This window comes from Sceloporus undulatus, chromosome 1 (genome assembly GCF_019175285.1).
Source record: "Sceloporus undulatus isolate JIND9_A2432 ecotype Alabama chromosome 1, SceUnd_v1.1, whole genome shotgun sequence".
Lineage (NCBI taxonomy): Eukaryota > Metazoa > Chordata > Lepidosauria > Squamata > Phrynosomatidae > Sceloporus > Sceloporus undulatus.
Window position 1 is genome coordinate 67,187,565 of NC_056522.1, and position 26,226 is coordinate 67,213,790.

At 39.2% G+C, this 26,226-nt stretch overlaps 1 protein-coding gene across 4 annotated transcripts in view; it reads right to left on the reverse strand.

The window, feature by feature from the left end:
- The window catches only part of RYR2 (ryanodine receptor 2), a 406,736-nt gene that overhangs the window by 218,558 nt on the left and 161,952 nt on the right, over positions 1 to 26,226 (reverse strand). For all 4 annotated transcript variants that reach the window (XM_042470214.1, XM_042470205.1, XM_042470232.1 and 1 more), the window contains exons 10-17: positions 25,443 to 25,539; positions 19,180 to 19,254; positions 17,033 to 17,189; positions 15,175 to 15,339; positions 8,433 to 8,554; positions 7,963 to 8,146; positions 6,697 to 6,832; positions 2,982 to 3,077 (exon numbers count right to left, since the gene is read on the reverse strand). In XM_042470214.1, the coding sequence (XP_042326148.1) occupies positions 2,982 to 3,077; positions 6,697 to 6,832; positions 7,963 to 8,146; positions 8,433 to 8,554; positions 15,175 to 15,339; positions 17,033 to 17,189; positions 19,180 to 19,254; positions 25,443 to 25,539 (1,032 nt within the window). The remainder of the gene's footprint in view (positions 1 to 2,981; positions 3,078 to 6,696; positions 6,833 to 7,962; positions 8,147 to 8,432; positions 8,555 to 15,174; positions 15,340 to 17,032; positions 17,190 to 19,179; positions 19,255 to 25,442; positions 25,540 to 26,226) is intronic.

The following is a 26,226-nucleotide window of genomic DNA, read 5'->3' on the forward strand; positions in this document are numbered from 1 at the left end:
TTTTCCTTCATCCTCTTTCCTCTTGTTTGCATCTTCCAAAATCCTTACAATCCCTATTTTTAAATTCCTACATTTCCCTAAAACCAGAACAAAAATTCAACTTACTCCATTCCATTTCCTCCATGCATGATTGCGCTCTAGTTTTTATGACTTTAAAGTCCTTGCTTTCACAGTGAGAGCACTGATAGAATCATAGAGTTGACATCCAGTACAACCCCCATGCCATGCAGGAACTCACAATCAAAGCATCCCCGATAGATGGCCATCCAGCCTCTGTTTAAAGACCTCCTAAGAAAGAGACTCGGCCACACTCCTCCTAAGAAAGAGACTCGTTCTACACGGGCGCCGCCATTGGGACGTCATGACCATGCCGCCTCCAAACGAAGCAGCGCAGAAGTGACGTCCTGGCGCCGTGCGAGGGTGCCTGGGCCACCCTTTCTGCGGTGCCAGAAGGAGCTCCGAAACAGAGCTCCTTCCAGGTTTGTGTCGCTGGGCGCAGCCTTTACATGGCTGTGCCCAGCGAAACAAATGAGAAAGGGGCCGAGTGGCCCCTTTCTCTTCATCCCCACTGCTGTCGGGTGTCCTTGGGGCATGAAGCCCCAAGGACACCCCTTTCTAGGATTCGGGGAAGCGGCCTTTTGCCGCTTCCCCACGGCCTGGAAAGCAGCGGATCAGGGCCTCAGAGGCTGCCGCTGTGGCAGCTGAGGCCCCAATCTGGCGGGCAAAGGGACGGGAACAGGCCACCCCAAAAGGGCAGTCTGTAAACCGCCTTTGATTGTTTGTTACATAAAGCACTGTGTCAATCTACAGCACTATATAAATAAATTTTATATCATATTACCTCTTCTCCAGGCCAAACATACTCAGCTCTCTAAGTTTCTCCTCCTAGGGCACAGTTTCCAGACCCTTCACCATTTTGGTCGTGCTCTTTTGGACACACTCCAGTTTCTCAATGTCCTTTTTGAATTGTGGTGCCCAGAACTGGACACAGTATTGCAGGTGAGGCCTGACCAAAGCATAATACAGTGGCACTATTCCTTCCCTTGATCTTGACACTATACTTCTATTAATGCAGGCTAAAATCACATTGGCCTTTTTAGCTACCGCATCACACTGTTGACTCATGTTCAACTTGTGGTTTACTAGGACTCCTAGATCCCTTTCACATGTACTCTCGTTAAGCCAGGTGTCCCCCATCATATATGTATGAATTTCATTTTTCCACCTAAGTGCAGTACCTTACAATTCTTTGTGTTGAAATTCATTTTACTAGCTTTGGCCCAGCTTTCCAATCTATTAAGATTATTCTGAATTTTGATACTCTCCTCTGGTTTATTAGCTACTCCTCCTAATTTGGTGTAATCTGCAAATTTGGTAAGAATGCCCCTCTATTGCTTCATCCAAGTCACTGATAAAGATGTTGAATAGCAGTAGGCCCAGGACAGAATCCTGTGGGACCCCACTGGCCAAATCTTTCCAGGATGAAGAGGAGCCATTGCTGAGCACCCTTTCAATTCGGCTGGGCAACCAATTACAAATCGATTTAACAGTTGCATTGTCTAGCCCACATTTTTAGATTGTAAGCCTGAGGGCAGGGAACCGTCCAATTAAAAAGACTGTATGTACAGTGCTGTATAAATTTACAGCGCTTTATAAATAAAGGTTAATAATAATAATAATAATTTTACTACCTTGGATTTCCTCACTTTTGAAAAGCCATAGGATAAGCCCAGCTGGCATCTGTGCTATATACGGGTTGCATTCACTTGGCGATGGATGAATGTGATAACACGGATTTTGAAAATTAAACACACCTTTATCTCATTGGGGATAAGGCGCTTTAAAGCCAATGTGCTAATCTCCTGTGGCAGGCCTTTCTCTGCTCTCACTGTTTTTAAAACTGTTTTAGAGCTATTTTTAAAGAGAAGCTAGACGTGCTTCAAGTGTTGTTTAGTTATTCATTGATTGTTTTAAAATGTTTGTACCTACTGTACATTGCCTCTGGAGACCTGGTGGATCGACAGGCAATAAATAAATAATTTTGCAAAATCAGAACAGGGCTGTTAATAACAGGATCCTTGGAATTCATTAGTTCATAGGGTTGCCATATGTTGAAACTGATGTGATAGCAAATAACAATGTCTCAACCAGAATAGATCTATTAAACCAAAGAGACTGGCATAATAGTTTGTTTGCTATTTAGCAACTGATTCAATTAGTGATTGGCATTAGACTCTTCTGTGTATTTTTATTCTTGTGTATTCAGTTAAATCCACAGAGAAATAGGCCCAAGCAAGTGTGAGTCTCTGGGATAAATCTGCAGAGATGGGCTACTGCTTAAGTTCAAAGATACCTTATGTATGTTTCTCAGAATCTGTACATGTTCATTCATCTGGAGATGACAAGAATAATCATAGCCCAACAATTTATAAACACACTAGCACTGTATATGTAAATCTTTTGCAATCAATGCAATGACCTGTGTATGGAAACTGTAGAGTAGGGTATATAAGATCAGTTTAATGAAATAAAACCAAAAAAGTCTGACAAGTAAGGAGTACAAGACCCTTCTCTTCTTCTACAGATTGTCTCCCTGCATTTCTTCTTCCCATGAACCTCACACAGAAACACATTTCTGACCTGACAAGAACAACACTTCAATCAACAGACTGTATAAGCTAATATGAAGGCATCATAAAGATTGTGCACTCTTCACCTTCCTACAGCGGTCAAATTACAGTTACAACTGTCCAAAAAAACATGGATGATCCTTGCTTTTTAAAATTGATCCCACTAGCAACTATTTTCCAGAAAGCCATGATTTTAGATGCCAGTACAGGAGGAGCTGTGGGACGGATCCCCTTTCCAGGCTGACGCCACAGTTCCAACCCTTTCTACTATTAAGTATTCATATTACATTTCTGAAAGAGGATCATGGATACAAACTTGTTTCATAATGAATAATAATAATAATAAATTACCAGAAGATGCTTCCAGCCTCTCCAACCTACTGATGAGCCAATCAAGAGATCCAGAAAACTGGGCACAATTTTTACGATTCCCTCTAATCAAAGCCGCTACCAAGAGAGAGAGAGAGAGAGAGAGAATCATTGTTATTTTAGTAATCTTTACATTAACAGGCAAACATTATAGCTTAATAAAGTAGGGTATGTAGGGGCGTGTTTTTCATATATATTGCCCATTTGCTTCCCTTGCATTCACGGAATCAAGAAGGAAGTGGCTTCTTGTGACATGCCAACCCAAGACTTTGCTCTCAACTGATGTGATCCACATCAAAGGACATCAGAGTATTTCATGAACAGGACTGACAATATGAGAGCCATATGAACTCTAAGTTGAATTCCTTTCAAAAGGTAGGGATAGCAAAACATATCAACAAAGACATGGACAAACTCTTGTGAGTTGACTCAGTGTGGCAATTTGCACATATATTTTTTTTCCAAATATCTGTATTGCTTCTTCTTCTCAGGGTAAATCTTGCTACATCTTAAATTCATTTGAAGACTTGAACTGCATGAATGGTAACAACATGCTTATTCCCTGCGATACATTACCATTCAAAATGATTTGCGGATATGTATAGGAAAAAGCAAAATAAAGATCTACTACACTGATGGAAAAAAATCTTTCTTATCAACAAATACCATGAGTAGAAAATAAACTTGGGGGGGGGGGGCAATTTTAATGAAGTCCTTATTTAGAAGCATCACACCATAGCTGTGGCTAATTTTACTGCAGATCTGGCAAATTCTACAGTGATGGAACAGAAACATTCACTGAGGAGCTATCATGTAGGAAATGAATATGTATTTCATGATAGGGGAAAAGAGGTCTTACACAAATTGAGAATAATCTTTGGATATAGAGGGCTGAATGTACATCCCTACAGTGGCAAAAACCATACTATAAAAGAGTTCTGGTTAAGTACATGGGTGCTCTTGATGGCAAACCTAAAACCTAAAAGCAACTTCAATCACAGCAATTCAGCATAGCTGTCTAAATACAGTTACTTTCATGTTCATCTAGCTGCACTTGTTTGCCACATCCAGTGAGAGTCAGACTTCAGCTGACTGCATGGGATTATCATGGTGAAAGTGACTTTACTTTAGGGTGTAAATTTTTAACTATTTCATCCTTGCATGAGTAGACAAAGAATTTCTAAATTTTTCCCTTGTGCAGGAGAAAAATGAATATTTCTGTGAAGTTTTTGGCTGGTATTTCCACATATATAAGTTTATCACATGCCATTTCCATCCCGTTCTGGACACGGGATGGGATTGGCACAGAATGGGTGAGAACAGGTGTTACCACACAGGAAATTGCCACCAATGCTGCCAGGAGTCCCCAAGTCATTCCTTATCTGTGCTATGGCAGCCGATTTTGAAGAAAGTTTCAAAATTGTTCTTCAAAATCGTCTGCCATAGCACGGATGGGGAACAGCTTGGGGACTCCCACCAGCATTGGTGGCATTCTCCTGTGTGGTAACACCCATTCTCACCCGTTCCATGCCCATCCCATCCTGAGTCAAGAACGGTCTGGAAATGGCATGTGATAAACTTAATAGATGTGTTTTGAGAAATTATTCTGTGCAGAAATGCATAGGGTTTTTTTTCCCATGAAAACCATACATTTTCTACAAACACAATTTTTTCACACACAAAAACTCCACACTATCCAATTTGCTATTTACAATTGTACAAAAACATATTTGAACCTAAAAGTGCATTTCTAGATAAAAATTTGTAAAAAGAGGCTTTTCCTCAAAAAGCACAATTTCATGCAAAACACTAACACCATTCCCAGAAATGTGCAGAGGGCTGTGCAGCCATGGTAATACAGCTTTGTTTACATCCTATTTGGATGACTGTAATACTGTTATCAGCCAGGCATACTCACTTGACAACTTCTCAGCCTGTTAATATGTATGCTTTGAAATATGGCATATAACCTGGTCGCACCCTTAGACTGTAGAATATACAGCATGGGATCTGTGACAGAACTTGCTGTGCTGTTTAGGTTTCAGTCTGGGCAGATTGCCAAATGTTCAGTTCAGAAATGTAAACAAACAGAGGCTGATTGAAGATAACCCTGTGAGCTAGTTCATTAGATGACAGCTAAAACAGGAAAGGGACAGATTTCTAAAAGCACAGTGAGGACTAGATAAAGACCTCGTAGTCTACTGGACACAAAAGACAAGATTTAGACCTTAATTTGGGATAACCAATAAGTGGGGCTCAGGAGAAAACAGAAGAACTCAGAGCCATAAATCAGGCTGCAGTTCAGCATGCCTCCAACATGGGAAGAGAAGGCAATAACTTTGCCCTCCAGATAGGCTGTTTCTGATAGCTGTGACTTGCTGTTCTATCATACTGATTTATATTGATATTTGTTAAGATGGCCATCTAGGCTATACCAACAATAGATATGTGTTTAAGTTATTACAACTGATATAGGACTACTCTGGACTAATATATGATGTCATGCATGCAATATAATGGAATGGAATAATGCCTTACATGTAATGTCTGTGTTTCTCCCTCAGAGAAATTTATATCTATCTGTATGAATATTTGTAATAAATAGTCTATAACAGTATCAAAAGATTCTGTTCATTCCCATGCAAATATCCTGAAACTCCAAGATTTGAAAAGACCAGAAGTTCATAAAGTTGATCCCAGACAGAAGCCAAAATTAGCTCTACATGGGGCTGCCTTTGAAAAGTGTTCAGAAACTTCAACTGGTCCAAAGAGCTGCAGTCAGATTTTTAACTAGGGATGATAACAGGGAACACAAAATTCCTTTGATGCAACAGCTCCACTGGCTGCTGGTCTGTTTCATGTCACAATTCAAAGTGCAGTTGATGACATATAAAGCCCTGTATAGCTTGGGTCCAGACTACCTGAATGACTGTATCTCCCTTTATGAGCCAATTAGAACTCTAAGATCATCCCTTCTCTCTGTCCCACAACCTTCTCTGGCTCATTTGGTGCGAACAAGAGAAAAGGCCTTCTCAGTGGCTGTTTCTAGTCTTTGGGAACTCCCTCTCTAGAGAGGCCCTTCCTGCTCTCCTTCTCATATACTTCTTTTAAACTTACCAGAGTCTTCATTCTCAAAAGAAGGCAAATGCATCAATATTAAATAAGTCCTTATTATAACAAAAATACCGCGTTAAATTGAGTATGTAGAGAGATCTTGTAGCACCTTTGAGACCAACTGAAAGAAGGAAGTTGGTAGCATGAGCTTTTGTAAACTAAAGTCGACTTCCTCAGATGCATATGAACTTTTGTAGACTTTAGTCTACAAAAGCTCATGCTGCCAACTTCTTTCTTTCAATTAGTCTCAAAGGTGCTACAAGATCTCTCTACATACTGATTCTACAGACTAACATGGCTACATATTTGTGTTACTTTGTGTCTGCCATTTTTTCTCATCATAGATACATTTGAATATATATATATATATATATATATATATATATATATCTATATATCTTATAGAATTATCTTTTAATTGAAGTATGTCTCTGCATTTTGCTTTCTGGACATTCTCAATATGTTTAGAAAGGTAAAGTTCTTGTAATTAAACCTATGAGAAACAGCAAAGTTCTGGGTTTTAAGCACATATGTGTACATATTTCAGTGCAAATAATCCCAGTTACTCAAATGCATAGCTTACCGAGCAATTCATATAATGAGTTTAGAATAGATTTCCAAGTCTCTCCTGCCTCTTTCCCAGCTACATCAGCAAAGTGAGCTGCACTGCTGTAGACATGTAAGCGATCAATACATTCAAGCACCAAGTTGATCATACCCTACAAGAGAAAAAGTGCTCATCTGAGACAACAATCACATTTTTGTTTAAATGACAACCCAGTGCATATCCAGTGTTGAAAGGGGGGGGGGGGGGGGTTCGCATTTAGCTAATACAAAATCAATTAACAGAACTTTATAGGCACAAACCAGTCACAAGAAACAGGGAGAAATTACACAGGTGAATGCACACATCTGTAGAAATTGGCCCCAGATGTCAACAGGAGCACTTTTGAGACTAACTAGGAAAAATAAACTTTTGTGGACTGCAGTCTACTTGAGCCTAAAACAGACCAAATCTGCTACTTCTCTCAATACACTTTCAGAAAAGGCAAGACTGAAGAACAGTATTACAAATAAATTCTTATTTCTAACTTGCTTGTGTGTGTGTTTAGAGCACCCATGCCAAATCTGCATGGAAAAAAAAAGGAAAGAAAGTGGTAAAATCCCTACTTACCTTGTCAATTACTTGTCCTATCCTTTTCTACATGTCTTCTGCATCTTTCATTGGTTATATGCATTCTATTCTTCTGTTTTGCAAACTTGATATTATTCTCACCTTCTTTATTCATTAGTCCTCTGGAAATGGCATAGTGTATAAATAACTTATGCATTATTTCATTCTGTGCTAGGGATAAGCTCCTGTCACAGAATTCTGTTTTTGATATTTTCACACAGGTTACTGCATGACCTCCTCCTAGTAGGATTGCCATAATTCTCTACTAAAAACTGGGACAAAATTTAGACCAAAATATAGGACAATTGTAGGATAAAATTTAGCCCAAAATGTAGGATATTTAAGGTCCTCCATTTTTCTTAAATGTCCTACATTTGGGGCTAAATTTTATCCTACAATTGTCCTATATTTTGGTCTAAATTTTGTCCTACATTTTGTCCCAGTTTTTAGTAGAGAATTATGGCAACCCTCCCTCCTAGTTAAATGTTCCTTGCTAATAAACAGAAACTTACAGAATGGGTTACACAGTCATGAAATTTTCAGTATTTAGGTTTTCTTTCTAACTAGTTTTGCTTCCATCTGAACAAATAATTAGCTCAGGAACCATGTGCAAATTTCAGGATGTTTTAGCCAGTCTTAAACATGAAGTATCAAGGGGGAAATCGAGAATGTTACCTCTTCCTGGAAGAGATTCTGTCGATTCTTCAGTGCTCTTAGTCGGTTCTGCTTGTCTTCGTGCTCTAAATGCTCATCAGGTGGATGGAAGTAACCAATCAAGTCCTGGAGGCTAAGGCTGACTGACTCAATGGGTAAGTCAACAGTGGAAGACTTTGCTTTCTTGCTGAGAGCATCAAGGCCCCTAAATGAATCAAACACAGTTAATTACTAACAATGTTCTTATCTTCAGGTCCCAAAGACATGTGGGTTCTTCACTTATATTCATCTGTCATCTATATTCATAAGCTCGTGGTGATGGGCTGAAGCCCAGGGTAGGGGCACTGTGAAGTTCATGGAGGCTTACAATTTAGGCTAACATAAAACAAAATGAAGGTGGGCCAACATGGCAAGAGTGGTCACATTGCAGTTACACATACTTATGACTAGTTATGGGCTATGTTGTGAATTTTCAACTAGAATTCTTATACCTTATGAACCTGTTGAAAAGGAAGACAGTACTGCGAATTACTCGTGCAGTACGTGATTCTTCATGCTGTGATCTGGATAATGTTAGGCCATCATCCATATGGCCTTCATGGTGCATGATAGCCTAGAACAAAAAGACAAAGAATACTAATTACAATAAATATGTAAGAATATTTAATTTTACATACTGTATTTTCTGACATATAAGACTACTTTTAACCCAGGAAAATCTTCTCAAAAGTCAGGGGTCATCTTATATGCCGGGTGTCGTCTTATAGGGCGGGTGCTGAAACCTCTGAGCTGAACTGGAGAATCTGTGGTCATCGCATATGGTGGGGGGAGCTAAAAAACGGTCGCAGCCACATCCCCTCCATATGCGGCGACCGTATGAAAGCAGCAAGGGTGGTGCTGTACAAGTATAGTAGAAGAAAATCCACTCATCGGGATTCGTGGAAAGAAGTGACTTAACACGATCCTGATGACGAGATGAGGGGGCGCCTCACCGGTAAGGTGTAAGTGAAGGGAGGAGCAAGTTGAAGGTGTCTGAGACTCCCAGGGTATGGAAAAAAAGAGCCATGTTTGTGCTACCGCTCTGATAGTCTTGGAGACAGGAAGGGCTGGGCAAGCAGGGAGAACTGACCAATCCAAGCAGGCTTTGTATACAACAAGTTTTCCTGCTAAGTACCTGCATGTCATAAGCATTTGAATTAAAATTACCATATTGAAATCAAATCTGATGGTTTTTTAGTTTTTATTTGGTGTACGTTGGAAGAGGGGTAGTCTTATACTGCGAGTATATCCCAAACTCTATATTTTAACTGGAAAAGTTGGGGGTCGTCTTAAACGCCCAGTCAACTTATATGCCGGAAAATACGGTACCATATTTTTTCAACTGCTCAAATCCTTTCACACACACTATTTCAGTTACATTAAACAAGTTACTTGAACATTTTTCTTCCCACCTGGGTGAGAGAGCAGAGGGGGCTAAGGATACTACTTACTAAATTCCTGTCTTTAATTTGGGTTAGGACTTTTTAGGCACACAAATCATTCTTTTCACTGCCAAACCATGCTGGTCTCCCACACTAACAAACACCAACATTTATCTCTATACATCCTAGAGATGATAAAAAAAAAAATCCAGAACACACACATACACAGTACTTCTCACCAGATAGTTTTAACATTGAGGGATTTTGTTCATCTTATTTTTATCATTTTTTTAACCAGGTATCCTGAATTTTTAGCACAGATGAAAATCAATTCAATGCTTTAGCAGATGGTAAAGTCAAGAGAAGCTCATAATTCAGTGGAAAGATTAGTCAGGTTATCCAAGACATTGTATATCTGGGGGGGAAAGGTTATATAGTGCCTTCCATACACTATGCATGGATGATCTAATCAGTCTGTCAATTTATTTTCTTCAATACACACAGTAGGACTGCATCTTTCACTGCATCTAACAGCAACACGTTAAGAATTCAAAGGCATAGCCATGTTAATTTGGATCAGTATGCAAGGGGATCATGTACCACCTCTGAAACGTAACTGAAAGAAAGAAGATGGTAACATAGGTTTTCATATATTTAAATTTACTTCACTCCCTTTTATATATTCACTCCTGTGAACACCCCCTACTCCTTTTCTTGGCTTTGCTCCCATTGGCTAGTGCCAAGATTCTAATCTGCCTGTTGTCTCCACAGCCATATGCCACCAGAAATCCCAGCTATGTGAGGGACACTACTGACTTTTACTGACTTCTTGCAGAAATTACAGTCCATCCACATCCTCCTAGGGAACCACATATTACTCATTGTAGATGTGAAATCCCTGTATACCAATATCCCATACAAAGCTACACTACAAGCTGTCAGGAACATCATTCCAGATGGAACCATAGCAGACCCAGCGACCAAGGTCTTCCATTCTGTTCTCTCACACAAGTACTTCACTTCTGGTAATAACATACACCTTCATGTTAACAGTTCTGCCATGAGCACACACACCATAATATGCCAACATCTTCATGGGTGATCGTGAACAATGGTTCCTTAATTCCTGCACCCAGAAATGTCTTCTCTGCCAGGGGTACATTGATATTATTTTCATAATTGGACTCATGGACAGGCACTCAAGACATTCCAACAAAATTTCAATAACTTCCATTCTACCATCAATCTCAGCTTGGAACTATCAACAGAACAAGTTCACTTTCTGGACTACCATAATACACCTACAGAACTGACATCTGAGCACCATACTATATTGCAAACCCACTGACCATAATATGTACTGTACTTACATGCCTCCAGTTTCTACCCTGAACAAACTACCAAATCCAAATCTGTTAGTGTCAGGCTTCCGCTTGACTACAGATAGCCTCCAATCTCAAGAGTTTCTTACCTACAGAATGATGCACAACACGACAGGTACAATACTTTGCCACAAACCCAGATGACAACTCTGCCCACACATCTGGGCCTAAAACACACTACAGAAATAATCCAGTTTGAGACCGCTTTAACTGTTCTGGGTCAGTGCTAGGCAATTCTGGGAACTATAATTTTGTGAGCTATTTAATCCTCTCTGTCAGAGAACTCTGGTGCCACAATAAACTACAATTCCCAGGATTCCCTAGCACTGAGCCAGGGCAGTTAAAGTGGTCTCAAACTGGATTATTTCTATGGTGTGTTTTTGACCTTTCTTAGGAAATGTCATTACAGAACCTAATCACAACACCCACAATATTAGAGATACTTTCAAATGCTCATCATTTAGTATGATATATATGCCATCCTCTGTCAACAATGCCCTTCAGCATACTACTCTGGGCAAACAGGCCAGTTTCTGACCCATAGGATAAATGGAAATAAATCACACATTACGAATGGGAATACCAAAAAAAAAAAAAAAAAACATGTTGCAGAACATTTAAGTCTTCCTGGGCATTTTATCTTAGACCTCAGATGAACAAGAAAACTACAAAGAATGACTGGAAAAAGAAATGGTAAAATTAAAATATAGTCACAAATTCCAATCCATTGAAAAGAGACAATGGTTTCCTTGCACCCTACACATATGATAACACTAGTTAACATCCCAACCTCATGATAGCTTTCTTGCCCAGTTTATCACATACCATTTCTGGTCCCAAACCAGCATCCCACTACATTCCAATAACTCCCTCCAGAATTCATATGGTTAACTACTCACCTTGGCTTTAGGCGACATCTTTCCTCCAGCCTTTGCCCCCAACAACCATCCTTAAAAGTGATCTCGCATTTGTACTGCTATTCACACATACAACCTGCTCACTCATAGCTATAAAGATCTGCTCCTAGGCACTTCATAATATAGTCAGCCCTTCTTATACACGGATTTTTTATACACTGATTCAAGCATACACGGTTTGAAAATGTTTTTAAAAAGGATAAATTTCAAATATCAAACCTTGATTTTCCATTTTTTATAAGGGACACCATTTTGCTATGTCATTATATTTAATGGAATTTGAGCATGCATGGATTTTGTTATCCATGGGGCATTTTGGAACCAAACCCCAGCGTATAACAAGGTTCCACTGTATGCATCTGAGGAAGTAGTCAGTCCTCAACTTTTGTGTGGCTTAGGAATGCAGCCTCCTCCATAAGTAGGAAACCCATGAATATATTTACACCCCTCTCAAAAAAATGTGTAACATACATAAAATACCTATACTGGTGCGGTGGCTAGGCCTGGCCACACACACAAACGTCCCCTCACTCATTCACACATGTAAGCAGGAGGTAGGAAGGAAAAAGAGCTGGGATAGGAGGAACAGGAGGAAGGGGACACACATCTCATCATCTCCCCATCCACCCACCCAAGCAAGTGAATCCGTATGTCCTCCTTTCCTGAAATTTAAATACTGGCTTTGCACCAAACACAACTTTTTTAACAGAAAGCTTTTTAATTTATGTAAAATAAGTGTTTGTGCAAAAATATTGCTTTTTCCATTGTTTTTCCACATACCATATCAAAAAAAAGACAAAAATGGGAAAAGATGCCTGTCTTTTCTCTCTTGCTGAGGGAGATTTTTTTTTAAATGGTTATTATTTTTGACTTGTTAAGACAGCTTTTCTCCTGAAAGATGAGAAGATATGTGAATCTTCTTTAAATTTCTACTCCATGCCCCCCTCCACAGTTGCTACCTAAGACATCTGCAGTACTCTGTGTAATGGTACAGATGGTTCTGAATGCAGCATCAAGCACTAACTTCATGAGTCAACAAACAATCATAGAATTTCCCATCAGTTTGGATCATCCTGCATACAGTCTTTTATAGTCACATATTTACTTGTGAACAAATCACAACTTTAACATAACCAAGTTATACAAACATTCACAATTTATATCATGTTGGAGCAATTTAGACTTTTATTATTTACCTATCATTTGCCTTTTTACTATTTCTAAGGCAAAAAAAAATTAAATTACAAACATTCTAGAGGCTATTGAGAATACAGAGGTGACATCCACTTTGCTCAAAACAGTCTAAATAAAACAGGAAAGACAAAGTTGAAAAGGAAGAAGTTGAGGATAAAGAGTTCATGGAAAAGAACATGAGAAAAATAATGAGGACAGGACAACAAAGAAGAAGAAGATGTAAGCAAAGGAGATTATGATCATTGAGAAGAGGCTTTGCTTTTTACAGAAGATTTATAAGTGGAGATTTTTTATGACATCAGAAAAAGAAACCTTGTCACATAACTGCAGAATAAATCACTGAACAAAATCTGCCCAAGGCAACCCTTAATTGAGCTTACCAGCTATGTGGTAAGTGGTCTAAATATTGCTACAACAGTATTGTTTATATTTTTAATATATTCATATTTTTGTTACAAAATCTGTGTTACAAGATAAAAACAGCTACTGTATGTAATAATGCTACAAAGCTGATTCATTCCCCCACTCTCTATAATGTCTGGTCCAATTTGTTCTATACCCACAGATGGGGTCATAAGGTTTGAAGATTAATATGTTTGTTTTAAACTGAGATACTAATATGGTGCCATTGCAGTTAATAACTAAAATTTAACTTATTGAATTATATTTACTAGTTCATTGCAGGAAATGTCATTTTCCAAAACAGATCAAGGGATTTCTAGAGAATGGCACGGACCAGTACCATAGCTGTACAGGAATGTTTTTTACTGTTCTTAAGCTCTCCAGCAAACCTGAGCTCATTCGGCACTTTAGCTTTTCTGACTGTTTGAATTCATCTTTGGTGATTTCCCTGTTTTCCCACTTCTAATACATGTTCCTTTAGCTCAGTTGAAAGTACCTTAGTCATCCATCCTGGTTTCTTGAAACATCTCCCATTTTTCTTCCTCATTAGAACTGTTTTAAATTGTGCCTTCACTATCTCCCTTTTGAGAAACTCCCATACATCCTGAACTCCCTTCTCTTTTAGTATTCCTGACCAGGAGATCACCCTCAGTATTTCTCTAAGTTTACTAAAATCCGCTCTCCTAAAGTCTAGAATGTGTGTCGGACTATGTCTGGCTTCTCCTTTCCACTGTATAACAAACTCCAGGAGAACATGGTCACTTCCACCTAAGGATCCCACCACTTGCACCCCATTAACCAAGTCATCCTTGTTGGTTAGGAACAGATCTAAAATAGCTGACCCCCTTGTTTCCTCTTCTACTATTTGGACAATGAAACTGTCTTTGGGGAAAGTGAAGAATTTGCTAGACAACGGATTACATAGAAAGACTACAACAACTTCCATACAGACCATTAGGCAGTTGCATCCCCAGGCCTGGTATCAACTAGTGGGGTGGGCTGCTGGGGGGGTGGTCTCAGCCGCCCACCAGCCCAGGGTGGTGGGAAAGGGCTGGGCAAGTGGGGGAGGGGAGGGGGGATGTTCGTGCTTCTTCACCTTCATGAAGCTTCCTCATGAGGAGGCAGCCGGGCTAAGGTGAAGCCTGGAGGGCCAGGCTCATCTTCTGTTGCCTTTGCTTCCTCCTCAGGTAGAGAGCCACAGCAGTGAAGAAGAAGGGATGGGCACTGGCAGCAGTGCAGTATCTGCCGCGGGGGGAGGGCCACATCAGATGTCACCCCTCTTCTGAGGTGTCACCTGGTGCAGCCTACACACACTGCCGGGGGGTGGGGGGGTCACTTGCCTTCAGCTCTGAAAGAGGCTGAGCTTATCCTGCAGCACAAGGAAATCATCTCCCCACACTTCCGCTCATTCCTTTCCTCCACTGCCTCACCATTTTTCTTCCACACCATTCTTTTCCGTCTAAAAACAATGATGCAGCAAGCAGCTTAAAACTGCAAGCCAGCACAGAGCTATATCATGCATTTCACCAACCCTAGTCTGTCTTTTTTTGAGACCACCAATTTTACTGTGTCTGGCAGAGATGGCCATTCCAATTATTAATGAACTATTAGCTTCAGAGTTAATCAGGCAATCTGTATTCATTTGTTTTAGGGGATCCAACAAATGAATAAATTAAGAATCCCCTCCCCAAAACTTAATCCCAAACACCAGGACATGGGGTGAATACAACTACACGTTATATAGGGGGATATGGGCTTAATTCCAAAAATTCAGTGACTACTTCCATTTTGTCAACAGTAAGAAAATACTTTCAGATTTGGTACTTGGAAATATTTTTAAAAATGTAATACTGATATTTGTCTTTCATGCTTATCACACCAAGTTTATATTTAGCATTCTTGTATAAAATATCTTACCTTGCGTTGCACAGATCCCATTCTTACAGACTTTGCATCTACTGACTGGTAGGTAAGCCACAAACCCGTGTCAACATGCTGTATGAAGCAGACTGAATCTCCATACTTTATCTCAGGTGCCCCCATGCCATCCACCTCTTTCCTTATACCTACATCCAATTTTTCCTTAAAAGGAAGACAAGACAGTAGTTCATACACACAAAACTATATTGAAATGTGAGATATCTTATTTTCTCAACACAAAATGGTAAGTAGACTTAAATCACTGCAGTCAATAATACTTAAGTATATTCCTGGATGTCCCTAAATTTCAACTGGATTTAAATCTCCTCCTTGTTCCCCAGAAATCATCAAATCTCATTTTTTAAAATGCAGCATTTTCTGAATGGCCATTAATGCAGTGATTGTTCTTTACATTCTTGTTAATCAAAGCCAAATTAATGGCATCACTGGTGGGGTACAGGGGGTGCAGAACACACAGGGTGACACTTCAGAGGAGGGGTGACACCCAGTTGGGCCCTCCTCTCCCTTTGGTGCAGGGAGGGTGAATGCACACTGTTCCCAGCTGTTCTATTTCAGGGCCTTCCCTCTGCAGAGGAAGTCCAGTGATGGAGCAGCAGGAGGGGAGTACATACACCTTCTGTCCCCTCCCGCTGCCTCATTTGCCCAGCCAGGGCGATGCAGCAGCTGGGGGGGAATCTGCTACTGCCCGGCAATCCTTCCACGATCTGGCCAGGCAGCAAAAAAACTGGGAGGCTGGGGATGGGGGCAGGCTTCTGAGTTACCAGGAAGGGGCCGGGCGGGCTAAAACCATCCACATCAGGTGACACCGCAGCTAATGACACCACTGAACCAAACATTATTGCTGTGTGCCTTCAACTAATTTCTCACTTAGGGTGACTCGAAGAAAAATCTATCATGGAGATTTCTTGGAAGAATTTGTTCACAGGGAGCTTGCCTTCCTTTTAGGCTTAATTAAAAATACAGTTGGTTTAATGTTCTGACATGTTTCAGAGCTGGGAATCATAGCATCCTGATAGCAGTGAAGAAGAAATTAGGGCTAAACCTATCAAATCAGAACTTGCACAATCCATCACAGTAGACGTCCTTCACGAAGACCAAAGGCAACCAAATCCTGAAAACTGGATGTGGGAAAGAAAAGTTAGATCACCAAGGCAACCTTAATATTAGGTGTTACTGTTAAGCCAGTGTCAGATACAAATATATTTGAGGGATCATATAACTTGTGTTGTTTAACAGTCTATTTAAAGCAGGGGTAGGTACTTTTATGGGACTGACAGCCAAGACATCACTCCCATCACCTGTCACAGATCATACCCTACCCCAAAAAAAGTTTAAAGGGGAGATCAACATTGGATGTGATCAGATACCCACTTTTGGATTTGATGTTTTGATTTGGAGACAGTGTTTGGGCTTGGGAGAGTCCTCACCAATGTAAACACAAAATTATTGCTTCTAAACTCCATCTAGAGTGGAAGAGGCAATTTTTGCTGGAGGGAAATGTTTGCCAATGGGGGTGGACACAAGGAGTAAACGAATCAGACAGGTTAAGTGCAGCCTCCTTTGGTCACTCTTGGGTTACATGAGTTTAAAAATGTATGATTTATTATTATATTGTAAATACACACTTTATCCTAGCGTGGTCTATACAAATTCAAATCAATTTTGTTATTCAGCTATATTGCAACAAATCAATCACCTTGGAAACATACTATTTTATAATAATACTAATTTATAAGCAAAAAGTATAAAAATTAGAATTCTTTATTTCAGAGCAAGAATATTCTATATTTTATAATGGGAATTTTATAATGGGGATTTTTGCTTGTTTGTTTACCTTGGAAGACCGAAAACAAAATGCTGTAGACTTCACATCAGCTTTCTCTTTCTCTGTTAGAAGAAGACTCTTGTCATCCATGAGGCTTAAATATTTCCCTGTAGTTATATGTCTTAATCTGAATGGCTGTGCCCATCTAATATGACTTCCACTCCACCTAACGAAGATTCAAATTAACATTCTTAGGTAATGTAAAATGTCAGCCTTTAAACAGTCAAATAAAATATCAAACATGTTTAAAACTAGTTCTAAATTAATTTGGTCAAACAGAACTATCTGTAACTGCTTAATTTCCACCCTCCAAAATAAAAGCTACATGCAGTAAGTGGTTTCTTAGGGAAAGGATCTTTAATGCATATGTAGAGCTGACACTACACACTATTTTCAGACCTGGGACCACATTTTGGAGAGATTTGATTGATCTTTGGTCCCAGGCCTGCAACCTTAATTGAAAGTAGCATGTAGCTATACCACATCTTGCACCTGCATTTATAGAAGCTTCATATAGACATGGGAAAACACTCAGAACTATGTACATGGTCAACTGGATTACACTCCACCAGAATTAACAAGTCTTAAATTGTGATATTTGCATTGGAAATACTTTGGTGGATTCTGTTTTACATCCACATCCTAAATTTAAAATGCTTTGGGTTCACAGAACCCTGTTTTTTCCAGATCTTCTCCATACATCCAGCTGTCACTATCACTTCAAGATTAAAAAGGCAAGTAACAGGTTCCTCCTCAGTGAAGCACACTATTTGTCTGTGAAGTCGAAGGCTTTCACAACTGGCATCCATAGTTTTTTGTGGGTTTTTTAGGCTATGTGGCCATGTTTTGGAAGAATTTATTCCAGAAGTTTCACCTTTATCTTCAGAAACTGGTTGCATGGAGGTGTGTGAGGTATATATACTATGTGACCCTTGGTTGAGAGGAAGTGATTTACACATTAATCTGTGTGCTGATCTGAGGCCTTGCTATTCACCAAGAGACCAACACACATTTTAACATGTAAATCACTTCTTCTCAGCCTAGGGTCATATAATATATATACCCCACACACCTCCATGCCACCAGTCTCTGAAGATGCCAGCCACAGATACAGGTGAAACGTCAGGAATAAATTCTTCCAGAACATGGCTACATAGCCCCAAAACCCCACAAAAACTACACTTCTCTTCTGCTACCAACAGGGGACGGCAGAATATTGAATTCTGTAAGTCACTGAGGTTCATGGTCATAATAATTATCCATCAATTTGGCATTAATGTACTGACAATAAAAATCCTCTCCTGGTGATTGATATTTGTGTGTTTGTTTGCTGAAAAGGATAAGCATGTGGGTTTATATGGGTAAGAAAGATAGAGAGAGATGGCAGGGTGTAAGAGAACAACAATACACATCCCAGTGTTGTTTTCAACAGGACCACATCTATTTCAACAAGACCAATAATTATAATTGAACAGGTGGGTGCGGTTCAAAGATTCATATTCTTATGCATTATACTACCTGTGAATATAGATAACCCAAAATCACTATTGAATTAAAATTTATACAACTGTTCCCCTGATAAAAATCTTCTACTGTTTAAATCTGTAGTCAGAGATGGTGCGTTTCAAACTGAGCTTATGTGACAGTTCAAACACTAGTCTGTCATCCATCAAAATTTGGTTTAACAGCTCCTGTAGGAGAAGGCAGTGTACTTCTAAATGAGACACTAGGGAAACAAGCCTTAACACTAAGACTTCAAGGTCAGTTTGAATTCTCAAACAACAAAAGAAAGAGGAAAAAATATTATTCCATTAGTCTATCGATCTATTGTATTGTCACTGCTATCACAAGCCACTAGCATAAATAATAATAGTGTTACTATGCAACCTTTGCCATCTGTTCCTACCATTTATTGATCAATCAATTAATATTAATTTCCACAGGACTGGCTTGAGTGCAGCATTTTGAAGAACTGGAACTGTCATGTATTTGAATAGGGCATAATTATACATTATGATCTTGGTTAAATAATCACATTTTCAAAGTGGCCTAAGGCCATTGTATTTTTGTCTAGACAACATTTGCATTTTAGGGAAGAGGAACATTATTATCATAATGCAATATATTATTCCCATAAGGGTTTTTTTTTTACTTACGCAACTCTCAAAGTCTCCAGCCGCCAAAGAGAACGGGCATGGATCGACACAGCACCACCTTCATAATGGACAGTTCTAAAATACAAGAGGCATTTTCTGAGTTTCCCAAACTGTTAAGCTCAAAACAGGTGCAAGATTTCATTTTGTTTTTCCTTTCAGGAAAGAAAGACTACTGTTTCTAGTATACAAACATTCCATTTTCTCCTCTGATCAGAAAACTACTCAGTCAGAAGCAACGGCTAGATAAAATAAGAGGGCTGAGCTCTGGATCTGCCTCCACGGGCTGGAGGGCCTTGGAGGCAGAGAAGAATCCTTCCCTTGGGGCTGACAGGGGGATTGCCTAAAGTCCTGTAAGGACTTATGGGAGACTGTCATCAGTTTGTCTTCCAGTAAACAGTCAGTTGGGAGCAACCCATGGTATTGGATTGCCATCAAGGTCAGGTGTTACTGCCAAGGGACGGGTTGAGGAGGTGGTGACAGGTTGATACCTGGACCTCAGCTGGACTCACATCAGGTTGCTCCCCATCACCCATTGTTTGTCTCCAGGTTCAGGTCATTAAATAGATCAAATAAAGTGGCCCTCATTTAACCCAGTGCCTTGTTTCTGGTCTCGTTATTTCATGGTTGGTCACTGATTACACTATTTAATTTGATTTTATTCTATGCCATCTTTGTATGGTGTCTCCATATACATGCACAGGTATGTGCACACATACATATACACATACCCTGGATATATATGCATGCGTGTCACATACAAACAACAACAATAACAAAAACCCACAACATGCAACAATTAATAAGTAGGCAATATGTTTGGCATGATAAAACCAAAGAAGTGTCCATTATTTCTGAAGCACTTTCATTCAAATTAACATCTTAATTATTTCATCTCTTAAGTTGACATTCCTTGTGGTATTTATAATAAAAAGCCCACTGCAATAAAATCTGACTATTACAAAACATATTAATATTTATTAAATATGTTTTATTCATATTCAATGCTTTTCCTTGCAAGGATATAGGTGCTACGGTGGTGCTATGAGCTCCTACCATTCAGTTATTGTGTATAAAACAACATGAAGTTACCTGGGACAGAAAATGACCAAAAGTATCCCTAAGATAAATGTGCCAATTGTCACCTAAATGCTAAATACAGATTCTTGGATCCTCAAACCCTGCTACAGGTCTACAAACTTGCTGCACTTTGTAGTTATATATCCTTTAGGTTGTATTGTATAAAGAAAAAAGACATGTTAGAGCTCAAAGACCATGATAGAGTAGGAATGAGTGTCTCTATTGTCATCAGTTTGAGGAGATCATCCAAAACCTTTGATAAGAAAATAACCTGAAAAGCCTTGAGAAGGTTGTGTAGTTTAGAGGAGGGGAAATGGCTTCATAATCCATTTATTTTTCTATCACCTCCTACAAAAAACAACCAGATTCTCTTGAACTGTGTCAGTCATCCATTTAATTTGCCTTAAAAGAACCATCCCCTAAGGATTGGAACATCCTAATTTGCTCACTAATATTGTTTAGAATTCACAATTCATTATACCCCAAGAGTTAATTCAACATTTCCTCCATCTTTAAACTTTATATGATTATTCTTCATTATTGCATTGAACATATTAAGTGGCACTAATGGGGTAGACTTCTAGGAGCAATCCAGAAAGCATTTTTAAAAATCGGTCTGTTTACTCTTTCATAGTACATTTTTCCTTCTTCGTGTAATAGGGAAGTTGCAATAATCTGTCTATATCTAATCCTGAACACAGAGGTCAGATGCCAAAATCTATTTAATTACAGTAACAAATTAGCTACATAGATTAAAAATAGAGCACTGTACATAACATACCCCTAGAGAATTATTAGCTAATTTATGTTTCTCTTAACACTAATTGGGAACCACTAGGGAGAAACATATCAGCAAGTTGCACAGACTACAGTACAGATTTCTGAACAAGATAAACATGCTTTATTTATCAGGACAGGACATAATGGCCTGAATCAATGCATCCAAAACTAGAACCTTGTTTTTATGTATGTATACCTCTGTTCCACTGAATTCACTGATTAAAGTGTAACTGGGTTCATGACTGCAGCCTTAAATGGAATAGCTACAGTTGTTATAAATGCTATTGACCTAAAATGTCATCTGTTTCTGCTTATCTGCTTAGTGCTTTTATTAGGCAATTTGCAGAGTTGTCTGCCAGTAGTATGCCTGAATTGCAGACCAAACTGCTTGAATTCTTGCCTTTAACAAAATTGTAGACATCATCCTACTTTCCTCATAGCTTCACAAAATCTGGTTTCCCCCATGATACACTGTGCCACAGGGTGACATACAGGTGAACCAACTAAAAGTGAAGCCTTATAATAAATTATGAAGGGTGCTAACGTCAATATAGATGTTTCATTCAATTTGTTGTTTGTAACAAGGGAAAAGCAACTCACTTAACGTATTAGGCTCTTTTGTGGTATACAATTGAAATTAATAAATTGATTTAAAGTCCTAAGTTATAAATCACGTGCAGTGCCTTTCCATGTAAATAATGTTATTAAAAATTAAGTGTCACATTGAAAATATATTTTACATATACTAATTTTAGATATATTTATTATTTGCTCAAATTTCTATTCTATTCTATAAACTAAAGGAGATGCCTTTTCTCTTACAGCTCTCCTAACACAGATACTCACCAAAGTAAAATCACTTTTCTCTATACAAGCTGCTAAATATCAGCACCAAGTTGCTACAAACAAACCACGAATCACAGAGTTGGAAGTACCCTGAGAGCTCTCTACTCTAACCATCAGCCAATGCAGAAATCCTCTGCTAAAACACTCCTGAAAGGTAGCCATCTAATTTCTGTTTCTGAGCAAAAGGTAAGGGGTTCAGCAGACAGGCAGCTAAATGGCGCCCCTGTTTGCCCCAGATCATTGCCGCAGCAACCGCACACTGGCAACAATTTGCTCACTTTCAGGAGCAAAAAGAAGCTTCTGTAAGCAGTTTCCTGGAAGAGGTGCTATAGTGGTGCTCATGCACCATCATGATGCCCCTTCCAGCCAGCGTCATTTGGGCACTGTGACACACGTGCATCATCATGGCATGCACCGCATAGATGGACGCCTGCCAAGATGGTGACCAGGGCATGCAGTAGGGTTTGGGAGCATGTGAACGCTCCACCCCTCTGAAGTCTTTTTAAATCTAGTTTAAGGAAGGGATGGGCTGATTTGGTGAGAAACTGGACTCACATCATGAAGACAGTCCATGCTGGAATCGGGGCTTTGGCCCTATGGCATGTCCTGGGTTTAGTTCTTCAAGGTCCAGTTATTTAAATCTGGATACTGATGTTTTAAAGTGGAAATTAAGCTTCCATTTGGGTTGTGTGTGTTGTGTATCTTCAAGTCATTTCCAACTTATCATGAAACTATCATGGGATTTTCTTGGCAAGATTTGTTCAGCTGTGGTTTGCCATTGCCTTCCCCTGAGGCTGAGAGCATGTTACTTGACCAAGGTCAGCCAATTGGTTTCATCAGTTAAAAAATAAAGTATAGGAAGTCTGTGAATCCACCCAAATGAAATGTATTTTTGCTTCCTGACAGTGGAAATAAGAGAGGAAAACTTCATTCTTCAACTAGGGGAGTGGCTTGCCCTACTACACTCATCAGAGATAACAACCATTTGAATGCTCAGGGATAGTGTCTAGAAAAGGAATCAATATATCTAAGCAATTATCCAATTCCTGGTTTCCATATTTGAAAACAGTGATGTCATCTTCTTCCTGAGTTGTCTTCTGTTTTTGTTTTTTGTTTTTTTGTATTGTTTTGAAAGGATTTTTAATCAGGACTGAAATGGAATGTGATTTCACATTGAAGGGGGGGAGATTAATTTTTGAAATATGTGTTCAGATTTCTAGCTGTTCTGAGGCTCCAAAATCAACAATTTATATAGCACTTTATACTCATCAACCAAAAAAAACAACATGACAGTTACTACCATTTAGAGACACAGATGGAACATAATGAAAAAAAATGGCTTAGCTGGGTTGATCATTCAGTCAGTTTAATTAACCACTATTGTGGAACCTTGTTCCTGTTTCAAAAATGTATGCCAAATCAGCTTTAATGATCCAGGTTTAAGCAGTGTTGTTAATACTAAATAATGAATCCCAATGTGAAGTCAAAGGCTTTCATGGCCGGCATCTATAGTTTTTTGTGGATTTTTTCAGGCTATGTGGCTATGTTCTGCATGAGTTTATTCCTAACATTTTGCCTGCATCTGTTGCTGGCATCTTCAGAGAATTCAGCCACAGATGCAGGTGAAATGTCAGGAATAAGCTCTTCCAGAAAACGGTCACATATCTCCCCCCCCCCAAAAAAAAAAACCCCACAAAATACAATGCATCCAAATTTTACTGAATTTTGTAGTAACATTAACATTTCATCTGTATATTGTTAGAAAAGGCAGAATATCATCGGTTCCTATAAGAGATACCACCACCCTCCAAGCCAATTCTTCTACAGCTCAAAACACCATGACACATAATCATTATTCTCCCTCTAGGTTCCACATAAATTGACAGAGTGGTTCTTAGATTATTCTCCATTTCAATCTCTGTTCTTACTAATCCCTGAGGCAAGCTCCAGGTTCTATGGGCAACAGCATCAAACAGCATTAAACATAAGCATCAAACAGATCATTTTTCCAAGCCACGGGCTAAGGAAAACTACAGGGCTCCATTCCGTAGTTCCTGAAGACTAAACCCTATGTTGTTTTTTAAAAATAATAAATTACTATGACCACAACACTACAAATGCATACTGATTTATTTGTTGGTTGGTTTTGTCATCGTATGTTTTATTGTACTGTTTTATTTTGCCATTGTAATTATTATACTTCTGGGAGAGAAAAATCAGTATATAAAACATTTTAGTGAACAAAGTGTTGCTTTCTATGAACTTTATTGCATAGCGTTATGATAACGTTCCAGGAACCGAATGAGAACAGAACGCAGCAAGGTTTACTGCACAGTTTGGTTGCCATTGAGTTCCCATTCCAACCTCAAAGTGTTGCAGGGTGAGGACAATGAGAAACAGTTCTCAGACAGATAGAACGTTATCATACCGGAACATGAAACATTAGTGCAGTAATCCTATCTGTTCTTATATCTGTTCTGTCAGTCCTCATGTCCTGACTGGCTGAGACAATTTCCTCCTCTGCATCCTAGAGTGTCCAACTAGAAGTTGTCTGAGGTAAAAAGATTATAGAGTGATGACATTACAGCATTGCACCTGAGCTAAAGAAATGTGCATGCGCCACAGCAGTATGAGAATATAAGAACGCACTCAGCAAAAGCACCCATTCAAAGGGTGTGCTGTGCAATATAATATGTTCCCAATACATTATCATCTCGTTATTACTTTTCTAATGTGATGAATCCCGTTCCCAGATTGTTCTGTCACAGAACATTTTCAGAACTCAATGGGAACGTTACAGGTTCTGATGCAATCATGTATTCTTATTGGGACAGATAAGAATACATGAGCCAGTTTTTCCCCTCCATCTCCATTATAATTTAAATGGTACCAAATTGTTCTCCCTCAATTTTATATACAGATGTTTAAAACTACTGTGCTCACAATTACTTCATTTAGAACATGGTACATATGCTACAGCCAGTGTGACATAGTGATTTGACAAGTCTGAGTGTTGGACTATGACTCTGGAGATCAGGATTTGATTCCAGCTCAGACATGAAACCCACTGGGTGACCTTGGGAAGATCACATGCCCTCAGCCTCAGGGGAAAGCAATGGTAAACCACCTGTGAGCAAATCCTGCCAAAAGAACCCCAAGACAGGGTTACTTTAGGATATCCATATGTTAGCAATGACTTGAAGGCACAGAACAACAGCTACTACTACTACATATATGACCAGCTCATAGTGTGTGATTGTATTTGGAATAGAAACCCCTTCTATTCTTCTATGCCTTGAAATGTAAAAACAAGAATAAGCATACACAATCACAAACCTATTTTGTTTTCCTGTAACTCTCATTGTCATGAAACTACACAAACTACAATGCCAGATGCTTTGATAAAGGCATTGCAAAAGTTGATTAATGGTACTATAACTCCCTACTCTTCCCTTAATATTAGCAGGTTCATGAGAAGCCCATCCATCTAGCCAGCCTATTTTGAAAAGCAGCTTGTCTAGCTGAGTCTACTCTTTCAACTGTTTCTTACAAATATTTACCTTCTTTGCTCTTCTCCATGTTCTCCTGAAGGAACAGTCAGGCATTCATCCATGTGGCCATGTAATAATCTAAGTACATCGCCTCCGATCAGATAACCTATAGTGAAAAAGAAGGGTAAATGTCATATGTTTTAGAATTAATCAAAAGTCTATATCTGGAAAGGGCTTAATCTAAAGCAACATCAAGACTGCTATCTTGTTGGCTGCTTCAGTGACACTGGCAGCAATGGTAAAATGGCAGCAGGCAGTGTGATAACAGTGAGGAGAGGATGGCCATGAGAACCATTTCTACCTATTGCAATCTCTTCAAGAGCTGACAGGGCACCTTTTCCAAGAAAAAGAGGCAGCCCTTTCTGCCACCATCACCACACATAATAAAGACAGCAAGAAAGGGTAAAACAGCAGCACATAAAGCCAAGGCAAAAGCAGTAACAAACTAAAGCTGTTCAAAGTCTGAGAATGACAAAAAATATTTTTAAATGCATGAAGTAATAAAAAGGTCTTACTCTGTTTCAAAAAAATACTATAACACAGGGGGCAGCCAAGCTTCTCTGAGATGGCATTTCACAGAAAAACCTATATTTAAAAAACTTTTACTGTGTATACTCATGTATAAGTCTAGAAATTAGGTCAAAAAACTGACCCAAAAAAACCTGGGCCGTCTTATCCATGGATCAATGTAAGTACAGTGCGCCCTTGTTTTATGCGGGAGATCCGTTCCAGACTTCCCCATGTAAAGCAAATTACGCGTATGGTCGAGCCCCATTTAAATAGATTTTAGAAT